Source organism: Lepidochelys olivacea (assembly GCF_965140295.1).
Source record: "Lepidochelys olivacea isolate rLepOli2 genome assembly, chromosome: 5".
Taxonomy (NCBI): domain Eukaryota; kingdom Metazoa; phylum Chordata; order Testudines; family Cheloniidae; genus Lepidochelys; species Lepidochelys olivacea.
Window position 1 is genome coordinate 13,374,384 of NC_140415.1, and position 19,496 is coordinate 13,393,879.

Here is a 19,496-nt window from a genome sequence, read left to right on the forward strand (position 1 = left end):
TCTAATTTATTTAGATTTTAGTAAGGCGTTTGATACTGTGCCACATGGGGAATTATTAGTTAAATTGGATAAGATGGGCATCAATAGGAAAATTGAAAGGTGGATAGGGAATTGGTTAAAGGGGAGACTACAACGGGTTCTACTGAAAGGTGAACTGTCAAGTTGGACGGAGGTTACCAGTGGAGTTCCTCAAGGATCAGTTTTGGGACCAATCTTATTTAATCTTTTTATTACTGACCTGGGCACAAAAAGTGGGAGTGTGCTAATAAAGTTTGCAGATGATACAAAGCTGGGAGGTATTGCTAATTTAGAGAAGGACAGGGATACCCTACAGGAGGATCTGGATGACCTTGTAAACTGGAGTAATAGGAATAGGATGAAATTTAATAGTGAGAAGTGTAAGGTCATGCATTTAGGGATTAATAACAAGAATTTTAGTTATAAGCTAGGGACGCATCAACTAGAAGTAACGGAGGAGGAAAAGGACCTTGGAGTATTGGTTGATCATAGGTTGACTATGAGCTGCCAATGTGATATGGCTGTGAAAAAAGCTAATGTCGTCTTGGGATGCATCAGGAGAGGTATTTCCAGTAGGGATAAGGAGGTTTTAGTACCGTTATATAAGGCACTGGTGAGACCTCACCTGGAATACTGTGTGCAGTTCTGGTCTCCCATGTTTAAGAAGGATGAATTCAAACTGGAACAGGTACAGAGAAGGGCTACTAGGATGATCCGAGGAATGGAAAATTTGTCTTATGAAAGGAGACTCAGGGAGCTTGGCTTGTTTAGCCTAACTAAAAGAAGGTTGAGGGGAGATATGATTGCTCTCTATAAATATATCAGAGGGATAAATACCAGAGAGGGAGAGGAATTATTTAAACTCAATACCAATGTGGACACAAGAACAAATGGATATAAACTGGCCACTAGGAAATTTAGATTAGAAATTAGACGAAGGTTTCTAACCATCAGAGGAGTGAAGTTTTGGAATAGCCTTCCGAGGGAAGTAGTGGGGGCAGAAGATCTATCTTGCTTTAAGATTAAACTCGATAAGTTTATGGAGGAGATGGTATGATGGGATAACATGGTTTTGGTAATTAAATATTCATGGTAAATAGGCCCAATGGCCTGTGATGGGTTTTTAGATGGGGTAAGATCCAAGTTACCCGGGAAAGAATTTTCTGTAGTATCTGGCTGATGAATCTTGCCCATATGCTCAGGGTTTAGCTGATCGCCATATTTGGGGTCGGGAAGGAATTTTCCTCCAGGGCAGATTGGAAGGCCCTGGAGGTTTTTCGCCTTCCTCTGTAGCATGGGGCACGGGTCACTTGCTGGAGGATTCTCTGCTCCTTGAGGTCTTCAAACTACAATTTGGGGACTTCAATAGCACAGATATAGGTGTGAGGTCTTTTTTAGGTGTGGTGGGTGAAATTCTGTGGCCTGCGTTGTGCAGGAGGTCGGACTAGATGATCATAATGGTCCCTTCTGACCTAAATATCTATGAATCTATATCAAGAACAAATCATGCCAAACCAACCTAATTTCCTTCATTGACAGGGCTACTGGCTAGTAGATAGGTGGGAAGTAGTAGATGTGCTATATCTTGATTTTTAGTAAGGGTTTTGACAGTCCCAAATGGCATTCTCATAAGCAAATTAGGGAAATGTCTAGATGGAATTACTACAAAGTGGATGCACAACTGGTTGAAAGACTGTATTCAAATAAGAGTTATCAATAGTTTGCTGTCAAACTGGGAGGTGTATCTAGCAGGGTTCTGCAGGGGTCTGTCCTGGGTCTGGTACTATTCAATATTTTCACTAATAACTTGGATAAATGGAGTAGAGGGTATGCTTATAAAACTTGCAAATGACACCAAGCTAGGAGGGATTGCAAGCTCTTTGGAGCACAGGATTAGAATTCAAAATGACCTTGACAAACTGGAGAATTGGTCTGAAATCAAGATGAAATTCAATAAAGACAAGTGCAAAGTACTTAACTTAGGAAGGAAAAAATCAAATGCACAACTACAAAATAGGGACTAACTGGGTAGGTGGTTGTGCTGCTGAAAAGGATCTGGTGGTTATAGTGGATCACAAATTGAATATGAGTCAACAATGTGGATGCAGCTGTGAAAAAGGCTAATATCATTCTGCGGTATATTAATTAAAGTGTCATGGGAGGTAATTGTCCTGCTTCATTTGGCACCGATGAGGCCTCAGCTGGAGTACTGTGTCCAATTCTGGATGTCACACATTAGGAAAGATGTGGACAAACTGTAGAGAGCTCAGAGGAGAGCAACAAAAATGATAAAAGGTTTCAAGGAAAGGCTAAAAAAACTGGGCATGTTTAGTCTTGAGAAAAGAAGACTGAGGTGGGGGGACCTGATAACAGTCTTCAGATCTGTTCAGGGCTGTTATAAAGGGGATGATGATCAATTGTTCTCCATATCCACGGAAGGTAGGATAAGAAATAATGGGCTTAATCTGCAGCAGCGTGATTTCTGTTAGATATTAGGGAAATTTTTCTAACTATCAGGGTAGTTAATCTGTGGAACAGGCTTCCACGGGAGGCTGTGGAATCCCCATCATTGGAGGTTTTTATAAACAGGTTCGACAAACACCTCTCAAGAATGGTCTAGGTTTACTTGGTCCTGCCACAATGACGGGGCTGGACCTGGTGACTTCAAGGTCCCATCTAGCCCTGCATTTCTATGATTCTACGATCCCCAGTTTACAGATGGGGAAACTGAGGCACAGGGAGGTGAAAGATGTGCCTAATATCATCCAACAGGCTAGTGACAGAGCTAGGAATAGAACAGTCTCGTATATTTCACTTCATTTGTGTTCTGTTGTGGTAAATGGGCCTGCAAACTTATCCTATTTGTGAGCTCAATTGTAAAAATGAAGTGGAAAGATCATAAAAAGTCACAATAAGTTATAATAACCAATGTTGATGGGAAAAGGTGATAAAGCAAGACAGACTCAATGAGTCCAAACAAAAAGGCCTACTGATATAACTCAAGGACTGTGTTAAGATCACACCTGGTAAACAAGAAAAGTTTGGAAATGGCAAGCAATAAACCAAAATTGGTACATCAGAGTTTAGGCTTAACTGGTGGACAAAATAATGAGGGTATAGTCTATTCCACCCATCATTCTCTTTTTGGGGTCCTCAAATAAGAAACTATGGGGAGTTTTCACCCCCCGGTGTGTTTTTTTTCTTTCTTCACTTTATTTATTCTCTTTCCTATCCCTCACCTTTTTCCTTCTGTGTAATAAGAGTCTGGCTTAGCTGGCCAGGTCTGTATAGCTTGAAGCATAGCTGCCGTAAGCCGGTGACCAGAAAGAGGCAGCTAAATGCAGCTGGCCCTAAAGGCCCTAAACAGCTGGCTGCTGGTACAAGTTTGCCAGGTCTCGGAGTGGCTGACAGAACTCTATGCTGTGCTTGTGTTTCTCCAGCAGTGAGGTTACAAGCGAGAATCAACACCAGAGACAGAAACAGCATTGCCTATCTTCTCTGTTCTTTTCTCTTCCCTTCTTTGTGTGTTTGTCTTGCTGGCTTCTAGGAAACAGAATCAGACTTTAACAGCAACAACAACTCCTGCCCATCTCAACTGACTTATTTTCCCAAAGGACAGTTACTACCCTCATTGGTAGCCTCTAAGAGACTGTCAGACAGGATATTTTCCTTCTAAAGACTCTCTACAGGGAAAGGGAACAAGGGATGCTGTTACACCTCATTCAATACTTTACATTTCAAATGCTTTAACTGTTTTCCCTTCTTTTCTGCATCATTAATAAAAGGCTAACAGGATTTTTAAAAGTGTGCTTCAGAGACTTCCCAGTTGATATGCCAGACAAGCCCGCACTTGTAAGGCCAACAGACCCTGGTTGTCATCAGCCAGGATCAAACCCGGGATCTCTGGAGCTTAACACATAAGTCTCGACTGCATGAGAAGATGTGTGTCTCTTAGCTAAGGCTGTAGAAGATTCATCAGTCTCTAGTTCAGGGGTGGGCAAACTTTTTGGCCTGAGGGCCACATTGGGGAATAGAAATTGTATGGCGGGCCATGAATGCTCACAAAATTGGGGTTGGAGCATGGGAGTGGGTGAGGGCTCTGGCTGGGGGTGTGGGCTCGGGGGTGGAGCTAGGGATGAAGAGTTTGGGGTGTAGGAGGATGCTCTGGGCTGGGACCGAGGGGTTTGGAGGGCAGGAGGGGGATCAGGGCTGGGGTGGGGGTGCAGGAAGGGGTGCAGGTTCCAGCTGGGAGTGGGGGCTCTGGGGTGGGGCTGGGGATGAGAGGTTTGGGGTGCAGGAGGGTGCTCCCGGCTGGGATCGAGGAGTCTGGAGAGCGGGAGGGGGATCAGAGCTGGGGCAGGGTGTTGGGGCATTGGGAGAGGCTCAGGGACGCAGGCTCCGAGCGGCGCTTACCTCAAGCGACTCCCGGAAGCAGTGGCATGTCCGTACTCCAGCTCCTACGTAGAGGCGTGGCTCTGCATGCTGTCCCATCCACAGGCACCGCCCATGCAGCTCCCGTTGGAGCGCGTAGGAGCTGGAGCGGGGTCATGCTGCGGTTTCCAGGAGCCGCATGGAGCGGCTCCCGACCCAGCGCCCTGGCCGGAGTGGGGCCTAGCCCTGTGGTGCAGCCCCCAACCCAGTGCCCCAGCTAGACCTCTGGGCGGGGCAAGCTCCAGACCCTGCTCCCCAGCAGGAGTTCGCAGGCCGGCTTAAAACAACTGGTGGGCTGGATCCAGCCTGCGGGCCGTAGTTTGCGCACCCCTGCTCAAGCTGGTCTAGATGCCACCAGAGGGGGACAGAGCACCACACCAAGCAGGCATGGGTTACGTACTTCCTCTAGCTGAGAAAGTACGTCCTGAGCTTCAGAGACTTCCCAGTTGATATTCCTGATGAGCCCCCACTTGTAAAGTTGATAGACCCCGGGCGTCATAGGGTGGGATCAAACCTGGGATCTCTGGAGTTAATCCATGAGCTGGTACTGCATGAGGTAAAAGACACATCTCTTTTAGCCAAGGCTATAGCAGTCTCATCAATCTCTAGTTGGTCTAGCTGCCACTAGAGGGGGACAGAGCGCCATCCCAAGCAGGCATGGGTTACAATGGCGCTGAGGCTGAGGTTTCTATGTCCCAAACCCTAAACCTTGTTTAAAACTGTTGCATGTAGGACAGTGACTGGGTTATGTTAACACCTTTGGCTCTTTGGGCCCATTTATTCCATCTCAATTAAAACAGCATCTCACAGCACACGCTTTCTCACTGAGCAGAGAGGTAACCAAGTGCCTCTAACAGCTTTTGACAAATGGTGAGCTTATCTTTTACACTGCTTTTAGGAACAGACGTATTTTTATTCTCCACTGCCTGCACAACTTGAGTATCACTGAATTTGACTCAGGTGAAACCTAACAATAAACTCCATGCAGGCACCGAGGCAGAAAATCTAACCTCTAAAAGCCTCCTGTGTAAAAACACTTTACTACTCTGGGTGAATACGGAACAGTGTTTTGAGGATGCTAAAGATATAGGTTCATAGATTCATAGATTCATAGATATTTAGGTCAGAAGGGACCATTATGATCATCTAGTCCGACCTCCTGCACAACGCAGGCCACAGAATTTCACCCACCACTCCTAAAAAAGACCTCACATCTATATCTGTGCTATTGAAGTCCTCAAATTGTAGTTTGAAGACCTCAAGGAGCAGAGAATCCTCCAGCAAGTGACCCGTGCCCCATGCTACAGAGGAAGGCGAAAAACCTCCAGGGCCTTCCAATCTGCCCTGGAGGAAAATTCCTTCCCGACCCCAAATATGGCGATCAGCTAAACCCTGAGCATATGGGCAAGATTCATCAGCCAGATACTACAGAAAATTCTTTCCCGGGTAACTTGGATCTTACCCCATCTAAAAACCCATCACAGTCCATTGGGCCTATTTACCATGAATATTTATATCTTGTGATTGAAGCATATTTCATGTTTTACTGAGGCACACGTTATGTAAGAGCACTTAGCATGCGTAAAGAGTAATTTGTAGGTCAGCATAACAGATGAGGCTCATAGTAAAGATATGCTTTTAAAGAACAGATAACTTTACAACTGCCTGTATGGGCTAGTGAGTTATTTTAATCTTATGGGGCAGAGAGAGGGAGAGAGTTCTGATACTACCGTAATGAACTAGGTTAGATAGACATGAGTAACCATGTAGCATTATTATGTGACCCTTGTCCTACCTTCCCCAATGTTATTTGCTTAAATAATTTTTTGTATCCTGTCTAAAACTGTGAGCTCTTTGGGGAAGGATGATTGTCTTCTGTTTGTTCTCTAAAGCCCACAGCACATGTCTGTGATAGACAAATACAAGGAAGGGGCCTTTTCCCCAGCTGTGAATAAAGCGGATGAACAGCGACAACTCTTATTGAAATAGGAGCTCAGTGCGTTCACCCACTTCCATGTGATGAGTCTCAAGATACATTCAAGCAGGCTGATTTTAAAAAGGCAGGGAACAAAACTGGGCACTGGATTCACAGAATACGTGGATAACCATCAAGAGTTGACTAAAGGGCTTCAGAAAAGACTTTTGGAGTTTGAAACTTAAACAGATCTTTAGTAAGGGCACAGAGAGTCCCTCATTTTCTTTTCATAATGTATTCTTTTATTATTGTCTGAAAGGACTGGAATTGGGTTGGTGCCTACATACTACAGTGATGGAGCCTTCAGAATTGTGATATATAGTGAGCGCAAGTGCTAGGCAATGTAAGGCCTACAGTAGTAGGACCATACCTGATAAGTTCCTTTAAGGGCCATCAGCTGTGGTCAGAAAGAAGGTATTCTCGAGTTGTGTCTATCTCAAGAAAGGTGGATATGATTCATTGTCCTGTGGAAGAGTCACCCAAAAGAAGTGGTGGAAGCACTTGGGATATTTAAAACAAGATCAGATAACACGCTACTAAATATTATGTAGGGCACAATCCTGTTCTGGCAGAGGAATGGACTGAATTACATGGTGACTCTCTTCTCTCTGTTACTTCAATGACAATAAAGAGAAATGTGTTTTCTCAGTAATTAAGCTCTTTGAATCTCTTTGGATCAAGGTGATGGAGATGGTCAAGAATTGGAAACTGATGACTCTAGAAACACTGTACAGAACTTCTCCTAATAAGAAGGATGGAAGGAGAGATAAGAAAAAAGTCACTCTGATTCTGTAGGGAAATAATGTCACTGCTCAGAGTTTTTAGTTACTTAAATGCAGGAACCTCAGATGCTGGAAAACATTCAAACCTGATACTTCCACATTGATGACTAATTCCCAAACCAGGAAGGGATTTGGAAGAAATGCTTGCTCAATCTGTGGAGTAATTGTGGTTCTTCGAGATGTGTCCCCTTATGGGTGCTCCACTCAGACGTGAAAGTAAGTCGATATGGTGTACCGGCAAGAGACGGTACACCATGCCGGACTGGATCAGCTTCTCCAGGCTGGCGATTTAAAGGGCCCGGGGCTCCCTGCAGCAGCCGGAGCCCCAGGCCCTTTAAAGCACCACCGGTGCCCTCTTTAAATCGCCACTTGAGCCCAGCTGCCGGAGCCCTTGGGTAGCGGCGGCAGGGCTCCAGGGGTAACTTAAAGGGCCGGGGCTCAGGCCATTGCAGGGAGCCCTGGGCCCTTTAAATTGCCCTTGAGCCCCGGGGCTCCCAGCCGCCTCTGCAGCTGGTAGCTCCGGGGGTGATTTAAAGGCCCCGGGGCTCCCCACAGCAGCCGGAGCCCCGGGCCCTTTAAATCGCCGCCCGAGCCCGGCTGCCAGAGCCCTGGGGTAGCTTTAAAGTCAAGCTGGAAGGGCATATGTAGTGGGATCCTACAGGGTTCAGTTCTTGGTCTGGTTCTGGTCAACATCTTCATCAATTATTTAGATAATGGCATAAAGAGTACACATATAAAGTTTGAAGACGATACCAAGCTGGGAGGGGTTGCAAGTGCTTTGGAGAATAGGATTAAAATTCAAAATGATCAATGAAGATGACATGTGTTCTGATTTAAAGCACAATTCTCATTCTTAGAAGTGGGGAAAAAAAAAGTAAATTTATATTGAACAAAACCTGGGTAGATAGTTTACATAGGGCCCAAAATTACAGCTCCTAAATCTGGCAAAAATCCTATTACATCCAGTTTTAAACATACATTGGGGGAATAAGAAGACAGAAGAATTTGAGATTGCAGTATATGAATATATACATAAACACTGGCTATTTTCTCAGATCTGCTTTGCGTCCGATGGATATGTTATAATTTTGATTGCATGATTTATCATTGGGGGAGATAAAAGTTCTGTTAAGGAAAAAATTCTCTTTGTAATATTTTTAATTACTAACCTCTTTGAAAACAGATTTGCATGTCCATGCTGATCAGCCTCTGCTTTCAAACATGGCACCGAAAAATCAGGTGGAGCCTGCACTGTCTGCCAAGCCAAAATGCTACCATGCGTTTCTATAGCGCCTTTGTAGTGTTTAAGTGCTCAGTCAATCAGAGATAGAGAGCTGGCCTTTAGTAGAGTTTGGGTGAGCACGGAATTAGGCCCACAAAAACCTGGCATGCTATACTGCTCAGATTTTGAGCCTCTACATTTGCAGGTGCAAATTGTATACACAAATAACTGTGTGAAAATTGTATGTCTACAATTTATTGTGTCTGAAATCTTCAGTATTGATCCATTCTGGTCCAACGAAGTCAATAGGAGTCTTTCTACTGACTTCAATGAGAACTGGTCTAGACCGTTACTTGTCTAAATCCCTAATTTGAAGACACAGAAACCACACACCTAAGTGACCTATGTTGTTGGTGCAAATAATTGTGGATCCAAAGTTATGCTTGCATTGATGTGTGCAAGCAGAAATGGAGGCCAAGTTGAGTGAAAATTTGTATTTCTTATGTTTTTACTCGGCCGTTTCAGAACAAGTTTATATTTGGAGACTAACGGCAAACAGCCCTCCAGTTTGAGATTCTGATCCAAAAGGATGATTTTACATTAATTCCATGTGGGTCACAACCTTCCCCATTCCTATATATTGTCCGTAAGGAGAGATAGAATAAGAGGAGTCAGCATTTGATTCATTTACATGTATTGCTATAATGAAAACCAAGTGTGAATGCAAGATCTTCTTTTTGAGATGAGAAACTCAGTTGTTAGCCAAGATACAAGATGAAGCCACAATGAACCATAGTAATACCTTCTTGGACAGTTTGCTAGCATGCTACTTGGCATCTGCATACATTCCCTAATGGATATAGCTGCACCGAGTGCTGTGCTCCCTAATTCATGTAAGGTTTCAAACAGTAAAAGGCAGAGCCCTGCAAACTCTATACATATAATACATATAATATAGTGATTTTAATAAAGGTAGACATAGATCCTTATGGTTTTTATCTTCTAAAGCTCAGTGCATTACACCAAGCTACATTACTCTGTTGCTTGTCAGTGTCAGACTGATGAAGTTAAATTGCTGGAATGTGGTACTGTCATGTTACTAAAGTTTTCCATTAACCGAGTCATGTTGCGAGGATGGCAGAGGCCGGATGTCTGGCACGTTGCAGAATATAAAGACGGCTATAGAGGTTATTATTGGTATGACAGTAGCACTCCTAAGCCGCCACTGAGAGAGGGGCCCCATTTTGCTAGGCGCTGTACAAACTTATAGTAAGAGAGAGTCCTTTCCCTGAAGAGAGCCTAACTAAACAGACAAAGAATGGCAGGGGAAACAGTGGCCCAAAGAGGTGAAGTGACTTGCTGCAGATCACGCATTGGGTCAGTGGCTGAGCTGGGATTAGAACTCCTGAGTCCATGCCAAATCCACTAGACCCAGCTGCCTCTCCTAGCTCTAGACCATTACCCACCCCACCCTTCACCAAGCCACTCACGTCAGTCTGGTTACCTTTATTGTCGTGCCAGACGCGCACCTTACACAGGTCTCCCAGGCTCAGTGTGTCAGGAAAATTGAAAACATCCATCTGGTTCCTTTCAAACTTGTTAGACTTGTTAGACTCCTTCAGAGCAAGAGTCCCGCTGTCTCCGTTCTCCCCAAACATAATCAAGAACACGTTGGCGTCGGTACCAGCCCCTGGAAGGAGATGGCAAAACACAACACAGTAACTGCTATGATGTCTCTGAACAATTACCAAGCCAACCAAAATGGGTGCAAAGACGGCAGGCTAAAAGTGACTGGGATTCTTGCTCTAATGTGCAAAACTCTTAGGGCAGAGGTGATGATTAGAATTGATTCTTGCAGGATTCTGCTGGACCAGCAAAGAGAGGCTTCACAGCAGGCAGGTAACAAGTGGATACTTTTAACTTGTTCCCACAAATTTAGTGTGAGTGGCAAGTCCTTATATGCAAGTTGTCATAATAATTATGATAATATACGTACCTCTTATATAGCACATTTCATCCACAGATCTCAAAGCACTCTACAAAGGAGAGCACTGTCATTATCCCTATGTTATGGATGGGGAAACTGAGGCACGGGAAAGTGAAGTGACTTGCCCAAGGTACCCGCCAGCCCAGTGGCAGAACTGGAAACAGAACCTAGGTCTTCTAAGTCCCAGTCCAGTGCTTCATCCTAACATTCCTGGTGTCTGTACCAGAGTAATACAGTAAGAACATGGCTGCCTGCCACTGCCTGCCATTCAGTAGTGCAGTTCTAATTCACGGGGTAGCCTGGGATCTCCCAAATAGCATGGTGTGATAACACAGGCATTGGGAGCCATTCTAAGCACCACCACAGGCCAAAGGACACACAGTTGCATAGGAGGCAGGCAGCAGGAGCACTGCACTGGGGCCCAGCACAGATGCTCTTAAAGGCAGGGCAGGAAAGCCGACAGTAAGAGATTTGTATCATCTTTGCTTAAAGAGTAGGATGCCAAAAGTCATAGAAAAACTAGTGGTCAAGGAGCTAGTACCTGTTGGAATGCTCTATGTTGGGCTTGTGGGCTGGCATGAACACCTTCCTCCTCACTGCCACAGGCCTCTCTTGGCCAGCCAGGGCCCTTTCCCACTTTGCCATTTCCCTCTCCTGGCAAGTAGTGGCCCCAAACTGATCCTCAAAGTGCTCCCACATGGGAGAGAGGCTAGTCGTGTTCTACGGGCTGGCCCTCCAGATACTGCCCATCTTGCTGCTACCTTCCTCCCTTTGTCAAGCATGGGGTTTGAGTGCAGGGCTAAGCAAAGAGCACAGGGAGTACAGACACGACCAAACTGCTTCTATCTTGATCATAGAATCACAGAACTGGAAGGGACCTTGAGAGGTCATCTCAGACACTTGCTGTCTCTCCCAGAATTCTAACTCATCTGCTTTCCCCATTCTTCAGCACAATGCCCTCCGCACGCCTCATTCAAGTGCCCTCAGTTTCTCTCCCAGCTGCACCGTCATCCTTACCTTCTTCCTATCTGCCTCTAGTCTCTTCTGCATCACACAGTGTCTATGCACACCTGTGCTTATCTAACATAAATACAGTGGGTGAGATTTTCAGAAGCATTCAGCATTGGCCTAATTCTTCTCTCACTTCCTTCAATGGTAGCAGAATTAGGCCAACACTGAGTGCTTTAGAAAATCTCACCTATTATGTGTCTCTCTTCCACCCCATCCCACCACAGAACAATCTAGAAAGGAAGCATTTCTAAGATGGCCTCTATACCAATCTGGTACCCAGTATGGAATTTCACATGGGCGTGGGTGAAATTATGAGCATTTTAGCATTTTGCCTGGCACCTTCTATAATTCCATAATAAAGCACTGGTTCACAGAAGCAAATTTGCTTTTCTGAGGCCGGACCTTTATTGCTGCATCAGACCTGAGGGGCCTTCTAATTCTGGCAACTGTAAAAGAGACTATCAAACCCAAACTTGGCTCACAAAGAAACTCAGCCTTTGCCACCCTCTGCTAGAAGCCCCAATTTTTCAGACTTTAGAGGCCTCAAGCCAATTCTTGTACAAGCATATTGCAAAACCATCATCTGTACAATGATTTTTGTACAGCTCTGCTCAAGTGCCAAGGGGAAAATGTGAGGAACCTGGAAAGCCTGTGACAAAATAAGTTTCACTGCAGGACAATACTTTATAACTCATTCTTCCAAATTTGTATTAACCACATACATCTTTACATAAAGAAAAACAGAACCAATGCAAAAGTGACTCACTTGCATGCAGAGGACAGTCAAATAAATGTCTCACATCCACATGACATTTTGCTTATGTTAAATCGGGACTAATTTTCAGCAGTTCCCTGAGAAAAATTTAAGGAAGGAAGGAAAGCACAGCACCAGGGATTCATGCAGTTCAGTCGGCAGTACCTTTCATGGCCCTAAAGCTTGCTGAGGTGATGAAGAAAGCAAAATAGTCTACTTTCTTATAAGAGGCAAGCTCCCAATTAATGCAGGGTCTCAAAAAAACACAGAACCAACTGACTTTTAGCAAAACCTTCTTGGCAGGAGGCAGCTTATGAAGGCCTCATGCCGTGACAGTAACCTCACAAGCAATTAGTACAAGATGGGAAAGAAAAGAACAGAAATTGCTGAATCCATGGCTATTTCACCTAGCTGACTTTTTTTGGTTCCTTGAAACAGTCAGACACACTTAGGAGCTGCAGCAAATTTGACATGCAATTGACAAACAAAACAAAGAGGTCAAGTCAGCGTGATGAGGTAGCTGTCATGCTCCTGGTGGCAGAAGCCAGAGTGGGTCCTTTACTCTTTGAGGAGCTGTACCAATTTACCAGACTTGGGCCTGATCCAAAGTCCACTGAAGTCATTGGGAGTTTTCCCTTGACCTGAACTGGGCTTTGGATCAGACACTTAGAAACGGACTGCACCAATCACCTCATATTAGGTAAATTGTAAACTGTAGCTGAGCTTACAACAGCAATAATGGATCGTATAATAGCAGGGATATTAATATTTACCCGCCTCTTAGGCCAGCTGCATTAAGTAATGAGTTTTGAAGACAGAGAGAGCAATATTATTATTAGTTCAGGATCTTTATTTTTGCAATGCCACATATTTGATGGCTACAAATAAAATATAGAAATATGACTTAAATCAAGATCACTAAGGAGAGAGGATGGTTTTGAGCATCAAGAGATCTGGGTTCTATTTCCAGCTATGTGTCTGTCATATCTTGAATTAAATAGTTTAAACCTGAGTCACTAAAAAGGAATAGCTCTTACCATGTTTCTTTCCTTCCTTCTCTGCTGATTCCCCTCCCTAAACTCCCTTTCTAATGTTCTCAAGTAAAAATTGCCTACACTCACTGCCTAGTACTACGCCACTGAACCAGACGGACTCACCATTACCTTGGGCAAGTCTCTTAAAGACAAATATTCAAAAGTGTCTTTAAATTTTGAGAACCTTCATATCTGGGGACCCAAATATACCCCTCACTAACTTCATCTGAAGTTATGACTACTCTGCACCTCTGAAAGCCCAGCTGAAGTTGTCTCAAGTTTCCTTCTTAGCTGCTGGGAGACCAGCTCTTTCAAAAACCAAGCCACTTATCTAGTGGCCTGTCATAAATATAAAGGGAAGGGTAAACCCCTTTGAAATCCCTCCTGGCCAGGGGAAAGCTCCTCTCACCTGTAAAGGGTTAAGAAGCTAAAGGTAACCTCGCTGGCACCTGACCAAAATGACCAATGAGGAGACAAGATACTTTCAAAAGCTGGGAGGAGGGAGAGAAACAAAGGGTCTGTGTCTGTCTGTAGTCGTCTTGGCCAGGGACAGAACAGGAATGGAGTCTTAGAACTTTTAGTAAGTAATCTAGCTAGGTATGTGTTAGATTATGATTTCTTTAAATGGCTGAGAAAAGAATTGTGCTGAATAGAATAACTATTTCTGTCTGTGTATCTTTTTTGTAACTTAAGGTTTTGCCTAGAGGGGTTCTCTATGTTTTTGAATCTAATTACCCTGTAAGATATCTACCATCCTGATTTTACAGGGGGGATTTCTTTATTTCTATTTACTTCTATTTTTTATTAAAAGTCTTCTTGTAAAACACTGAATGCTTTTTCATTGTTCTCAGATCCAAGGGTTTGGGTCTGTGGTCACCTATGCAAATTGGTGAGGCTTTTTATCCAACATTTCCCAGGAAAGTGGGGGGTGCAAGTGTTGGGAGGATTGTTCATTGTTCTTAAGATCCAAGGGGCTGGGTCTGTAGTCACCTAGGCACATTGGTGAGGCTTTTTACCAAACCTTGTCCAGGAAGTGGGGTGCAAGGTTTTGGGAAGTATTTTGGGGGGAAGGACGCGTCCAAACAGCTCTTCCCCAGTAACCAGTATTAGTTTGGTGGTGGTAGCAGCCAGTCCAAGGATAACGGGTGTAATATTTTGTACCTTGGGGAAGTTTTGACCTAAGCTGGTAAAGATAAGCTTAGGAGGTTTTTCATGCAGGTCCCCACATCTGTACCCTAGAGTTCAGAGTGGGGGAGGAACCTTGACATGGTGGCACAGTGGTGGGATTAACCTGAAATCATTTTGAGATCCAGTTGAGATTTTTTGAACTAGAAATACAAATGTTAAAAAGGAATTTTTAGGAAGTCCAGAAAGCAGCTTTGAAACTGAAAGCAGCTTGGTTTCTCTCTGCTTTGTGGCCAAGCAGAGACAAAAGGGGATTATCTTGTGAATTGCAGGTTTTCTTTGCCTGGAGGCAGGGTACTTAACTCATGCAGGGAAATTCACAGTCTTCCAACCCAGAGGGTTTTTTTTCTTTTCTTCCTAAAAGTAAATAGGGGGTGTGTGTTCTACCCATTTGCTTTTTCTTTGGGCTGGGTAAGCAGGTTTCCAAGTAGTTGGAGGTTTTTTGCTTTAATTTGGGCCCAGAGCAGAGACAAGGGAATTGTCTTTTTCTGTAGGCTGACAGTTACTATCAGAGAATAGGTATTCTATTCCAGCACAGCAAAATTTTACAGCCACGTTTTGTTTGTTTATTTCTAAACCTCGGGTGTAAAGTTAGTTAAAAACAGAGAGGTTAGAATGACCAAATCCTCAGCTCGACTACAGCTGGAATTAGCCAAATTTCAGGCTGAGGAAAAACAAAGGGAACATGAAAGACAGATAGAACTCATGCGGCTGGAGAAGGAGGTACAGGAGGCTGCCCACAAGAGGGAAATGGAGGCAAGGAAGCATGTGGAGGAGGAGAAGGAAAAAGAGAGGAAGCATGTGGAGGAGGAGAAGGAAAAAGAGAGGAAGCATGTGGAGGAGGAGAAGGAAAAAGAGAGGAAGCATGTGGAGGAGGTGGAGAGGATAAAGGCTCAGCAGAATATACCAACAAACCCTAGCAATCCTTCTCCAGGTACCACTTCCCATCCCAGAAAGTTCCCCACCTACAAGGCAGGTGATGATACTGAGGCCTTCTTAGAAAACTTCGAAAGGGCCTGCCTTGGGTACAACATCTCTACTGACCAATACATGGTAGAGCTGAGGCCGCAGCTCAGTGGACCCTTAGCTGAGGTGGCAGCTGAAATGCCTAAAGAACACATGAACAAGTATGAACTGTTTAAATCCAAGGCGAGAGTCAGAATGGGGATAACACCTGAGCAGTCTCGTCGGAGGTTCAGAGCCCTAAGGTGGAAACCAGACATGTCATTTACCCGACATGCCTACCACATTGTGAAACATTGGGATGCCTGGATATCAGGAGCAAGTGGTGAATCTCCAGTAAATTTGCCCTTCCTAATGCAAATGGAACAATTCTTAGAGGGTGTTCCTGAGGAAATAGAAAGATACATCCTAGATGGGAAACCCAAAACTGTAATCGAGGCAGGAGAGATTGGAGCCAGATGGGTGGAGGTGGCAGAGAAGAAGAAAACTGGTCGCAGTTGGAGCGGAGACCAGAAGGGACCACCCCAGACCACACCCTATTACTGGGGGCCGCCCAAAGCCCCACCTACCTCCCAAAGAACCCTCCAGACCCCTTATCGTCCCACCACCCCGTTCTCCAGCAACCCACCTCGCCCCGGTGACCCGTCAGCTGGACGATGTTTTAAATGTAATGAGCTGGGGCATGTAAAGGCCAACTGCCCCAAGAACCCCAACAGATTACAGTTCATTGCACCGGAATCACACCAGAGGTCCACAGGCCCAGATACCTCCCAGATACCCTTGGAGCGGAGGGAAACTGTGAGTGTGGGCGGGAAGAAGGTCACCGCGTGGAGGGACACCGGAGCACAAGTGTCAGCTATCCATGCTTCCTTAGTGGACCCCAATTTAATCAACCCAGAGATCCAAGTGACGATTCAACCCTTCAAGTCCAACTCGTTCAATTTGCCTACAGCCAAGTTGCCTGTCCAGTACAAGGGCTGGTCAGGAATGTGGACTTTTGCAGTCTATGATGATTATCCCATCCCCATGCTGTTGGGGGAAGACTTGGCCAATCATGTGAAGCAGGCCAAGAGGGTGGGAATGGTCACCCGCAGCCAGGCTAAACAAGCCGTGAGGCCTAGCTCTGTTCCGGAAACTTCTATCAGGACCCAGTCAGAGGTGATGGACCCGGACCCCAGGCCAATGTCTGCAACAGCAGTAGTGGATCCAGTCCCAGAGACCCAGACGGAACCAGTCCCAGAACCGGAACCAGCCAAACAACCAACACCAGACCCCGTGCCAGCACTGAATCCAGTACTTGCAACCTCAACACCAGAGGGCCCCACCGAACCTGAACTGGCAGCAGCCGATAACCCTACACAAGAGGCTCAGCCGGAGCCTGAATCCCAACATAGTGCACCAGCGGAGAGCGGTTCACAGTCAACAGAAACAGCTCCATCCCCTATATCGCTTCCAGAGGGACCAAGCCTATGTCCCCAATCCAATGAGGATCTGATGTCTCCAGCATCAAGGGAACAGTTCCAGACCGAACAGGAAGCAGATGAAAGCCTCCAGAGAGCTTGGACGGTGGCACGGAGCAACCCACCGCCTCTCAGCTCTTCTAATCGATCCAGGTTTGTTGTAGAAAGAGGACTTTTATACAAGGAAACTCTTTCTGGGGGACACCAGGAAGACTGGCATCCTCAGAGACAGTTGGTAGTTCCAACTAAATACCGGGCCAAGCTCTTGAGCTTAGCCCATGATCACCCTAGTGGCCATGCTGGGGTGAACAGGACCAAAGACCGTTTGGGGGGGTCATTCCACTGGGAGGGAATGGGCAAGGATGTTTCTACCTATGTCCAGTCTTGTGAGGTGTGCCAAAGAGTGGGAAAACCCCAAGACCAGGTCAAAGCCCCTCTCCAGCCACTCCCCATCATTGAAGTTCCATTTCAGCGAGTAGCTGTGGATATTCTGGGTCCTTTTCCGAAAAAGACACCCAGAGGAAAGCAGTACATACTGACTTTCATGGATTTTGCCACCCGATGGCTGGAAGCAGTAGCTCTAAGCAACACCAGGGCTAAAAGTGTGTGCCAGGCACTAGCAGACATTTTTGCCAGGGTAGGTTGGCCCTCCGACATCCTCACAGATGCAGGGACTAATTTCCTGGCAGGAACTATGAAAAACCTTTGGGAAGCTCATGGGGTAAATCACTTGGTTGCCACTCCTTACCATCATCAAACAAATGGCATGGTGGAGAAGTTTAATGGAACTTTGGGGGCCATGATACGTAAATTCGTAAATGAGCACTCCAATGATTGGGACCTAGTATTGCAGCAGTTGCTCTTTGCCTACAGAGCTGTACCACGTCCCAGTTTAGGGTTTTCCCCATTTGAACTTGTATATGGCCGTGAGGTTAAGGGGCCATTGCAGTTGGTGAAGCAGCAATGGGAGGGATTTACACCTTCTCCAGGAACTAACATTCTGGACTTTGTAACCAACCTACAAAACACCCTCCGAACCTCTTTAGCCCTTGCTAGAGAAAACTTACAGGATGCTCAAAAAGAGCAAAAAGCCTGGTATGATAAACATGCCAGAGAGCGTTCCTTCAAAGTAGGAGACCAGGTCATGGTCTTAAAGGCGCTCCAGGCCCATAAAATGGAAGCATCGTGGGAAGGGCCATTCATGGTCCAGGAGCGCCTGGGAGCTGTTAATTATCTCATAGCATTCCCCACCTCCAACCAAAAGCCTAAGGTGTACCATATTAATTCTCTAAAGCCCTTTTATTCCAGAGAATTAAAGGTTTGTCAGTTTACAGCCCAGGGAGGAGACGACGCTGAGTGGCCTGAAGGTGTTTACTACGAAGGGAAATGTGCTGGTGGTGTGGAAGAGGTGAACCTCTCCATGACCCTTGGGCGTATGCAGCGACAGCAGATCCAGGAGCTGTGCACTAGCTACGCGCCAACGTTCTCAGCCACCCCAGGACTGACTGAACGGGCATACCACTCCATTGACACAGGTAATGCTCACCCAATTAGGGTCCAACCTTACCGGGTGTCTCCTCAAGCTAAAACTGCTATAGAACGGGAGATCCAGGATATGTTACAGATGGGTGTAATCCGCCCCTCTGAAAGTGCATGGGCATCTCCAGTGGTTCTAGTTCCCAAACCAGATGGGGAAATACGTTTTTGCGTGGACTACCATAAGCTAAATGCTGTAACTCGCCCAGACAACTATCCCAGGACACGCACAGATGAACTATTAGAGAAACTGGGACGGGCCCAGTTCATCTCTACCTTGGACTTAACCAAGGGGTACTGGCAGGTACCGCTAGATGAATCTGCCAAGGAAAGGTCAGCCTTCATCACACATCTCGGGCTGTATGAATTTAATGTACTCCCTTTCGGGCTGCGAAATGCACCCGCCACTTTCCAAAGACTTGTAGATGGTCTCCTAGCGGGATTAGGAGAATATGCAGTCGCCTACCTTGACGATGTGGCCATATTTTCGGATTCCTGGGCAGACCACCTGGAACATCTACAAAAAGTCCTTGAGCGCATAAGGGAGGCAGGACTAACTGTTAAGGCTAAGAAGTGTCAAATAGGCCTAAACAGAGTGACTTACCTTGGACACCAGGTGGGTCAAGGAACTATCAGCCCCCTACAGGCCAAAGTGGATGCTATCCAAAAGTGGCCTGTCCCAAAGTCAAAGAAACAGGTTCAATCCTTCTTAGGCTTGGCCGGTTATTACAGACGATTTGTACCGCACTACAGCCAAATCGCTGCCCACTGACAGACCTAACCAAAAAGAAACAGCCAAATGCTGTTCAGTGGACCGAAAAGTGTCAGAAGGCCTTTAACAAGCTTAAAGCGACACTCATGTCTGACCCTGTACTAAGGGCCCCAGACTTTGACAAACCGTTCCTAGTAACCACAGATGCGTCCGAGCGTGGTGTGGGAGCAGTTTTAATGCAGAAAGGACCTGATCAAGAATTCCACCCTGTAGTGTTTCTCAGCAAAAAACTGTCTGAGAGGGAAAGCAACTGGTCAGTCACTGAAAAAGAATGTTATGCCATTGTCTACGCTCTGGAAAAGCTACGCCCATATGTTTGGGGACGGCGTTTCCACCTGCAAACCGACCATGCTGCACTAAAGTGGC

The 19,496-nt window shown here is 45.6% G+C and overlaps 1 protein-coding gene across 1 annotated transcript in view; it reads right to left on the minus strand.

Annotated features, from left to right (window-relative positions):
• LOXHD1 (lipoxygenase homology PLAT domains 1) overlaps nucleotides 1-19,496 on the minus strand; it is a gene marked incomplete at its 5' end in the record, with an annotated part of 327,020 nt that overhangs the window by 23,184 nt on the left and 284,340 nt on the right. Inside the window, one exon of the mRNA XM_084628053.1 lies at nucleotides 9,933-10,118. Within this exon, the coding sequence (XP_084484179.1) occupies nucleotides 9,933-10,118 (186 nt within the window). The remainder of the gene's footprint in view (nucleotides 1-9,932; nucleotides 10,119-19,496) is intronic.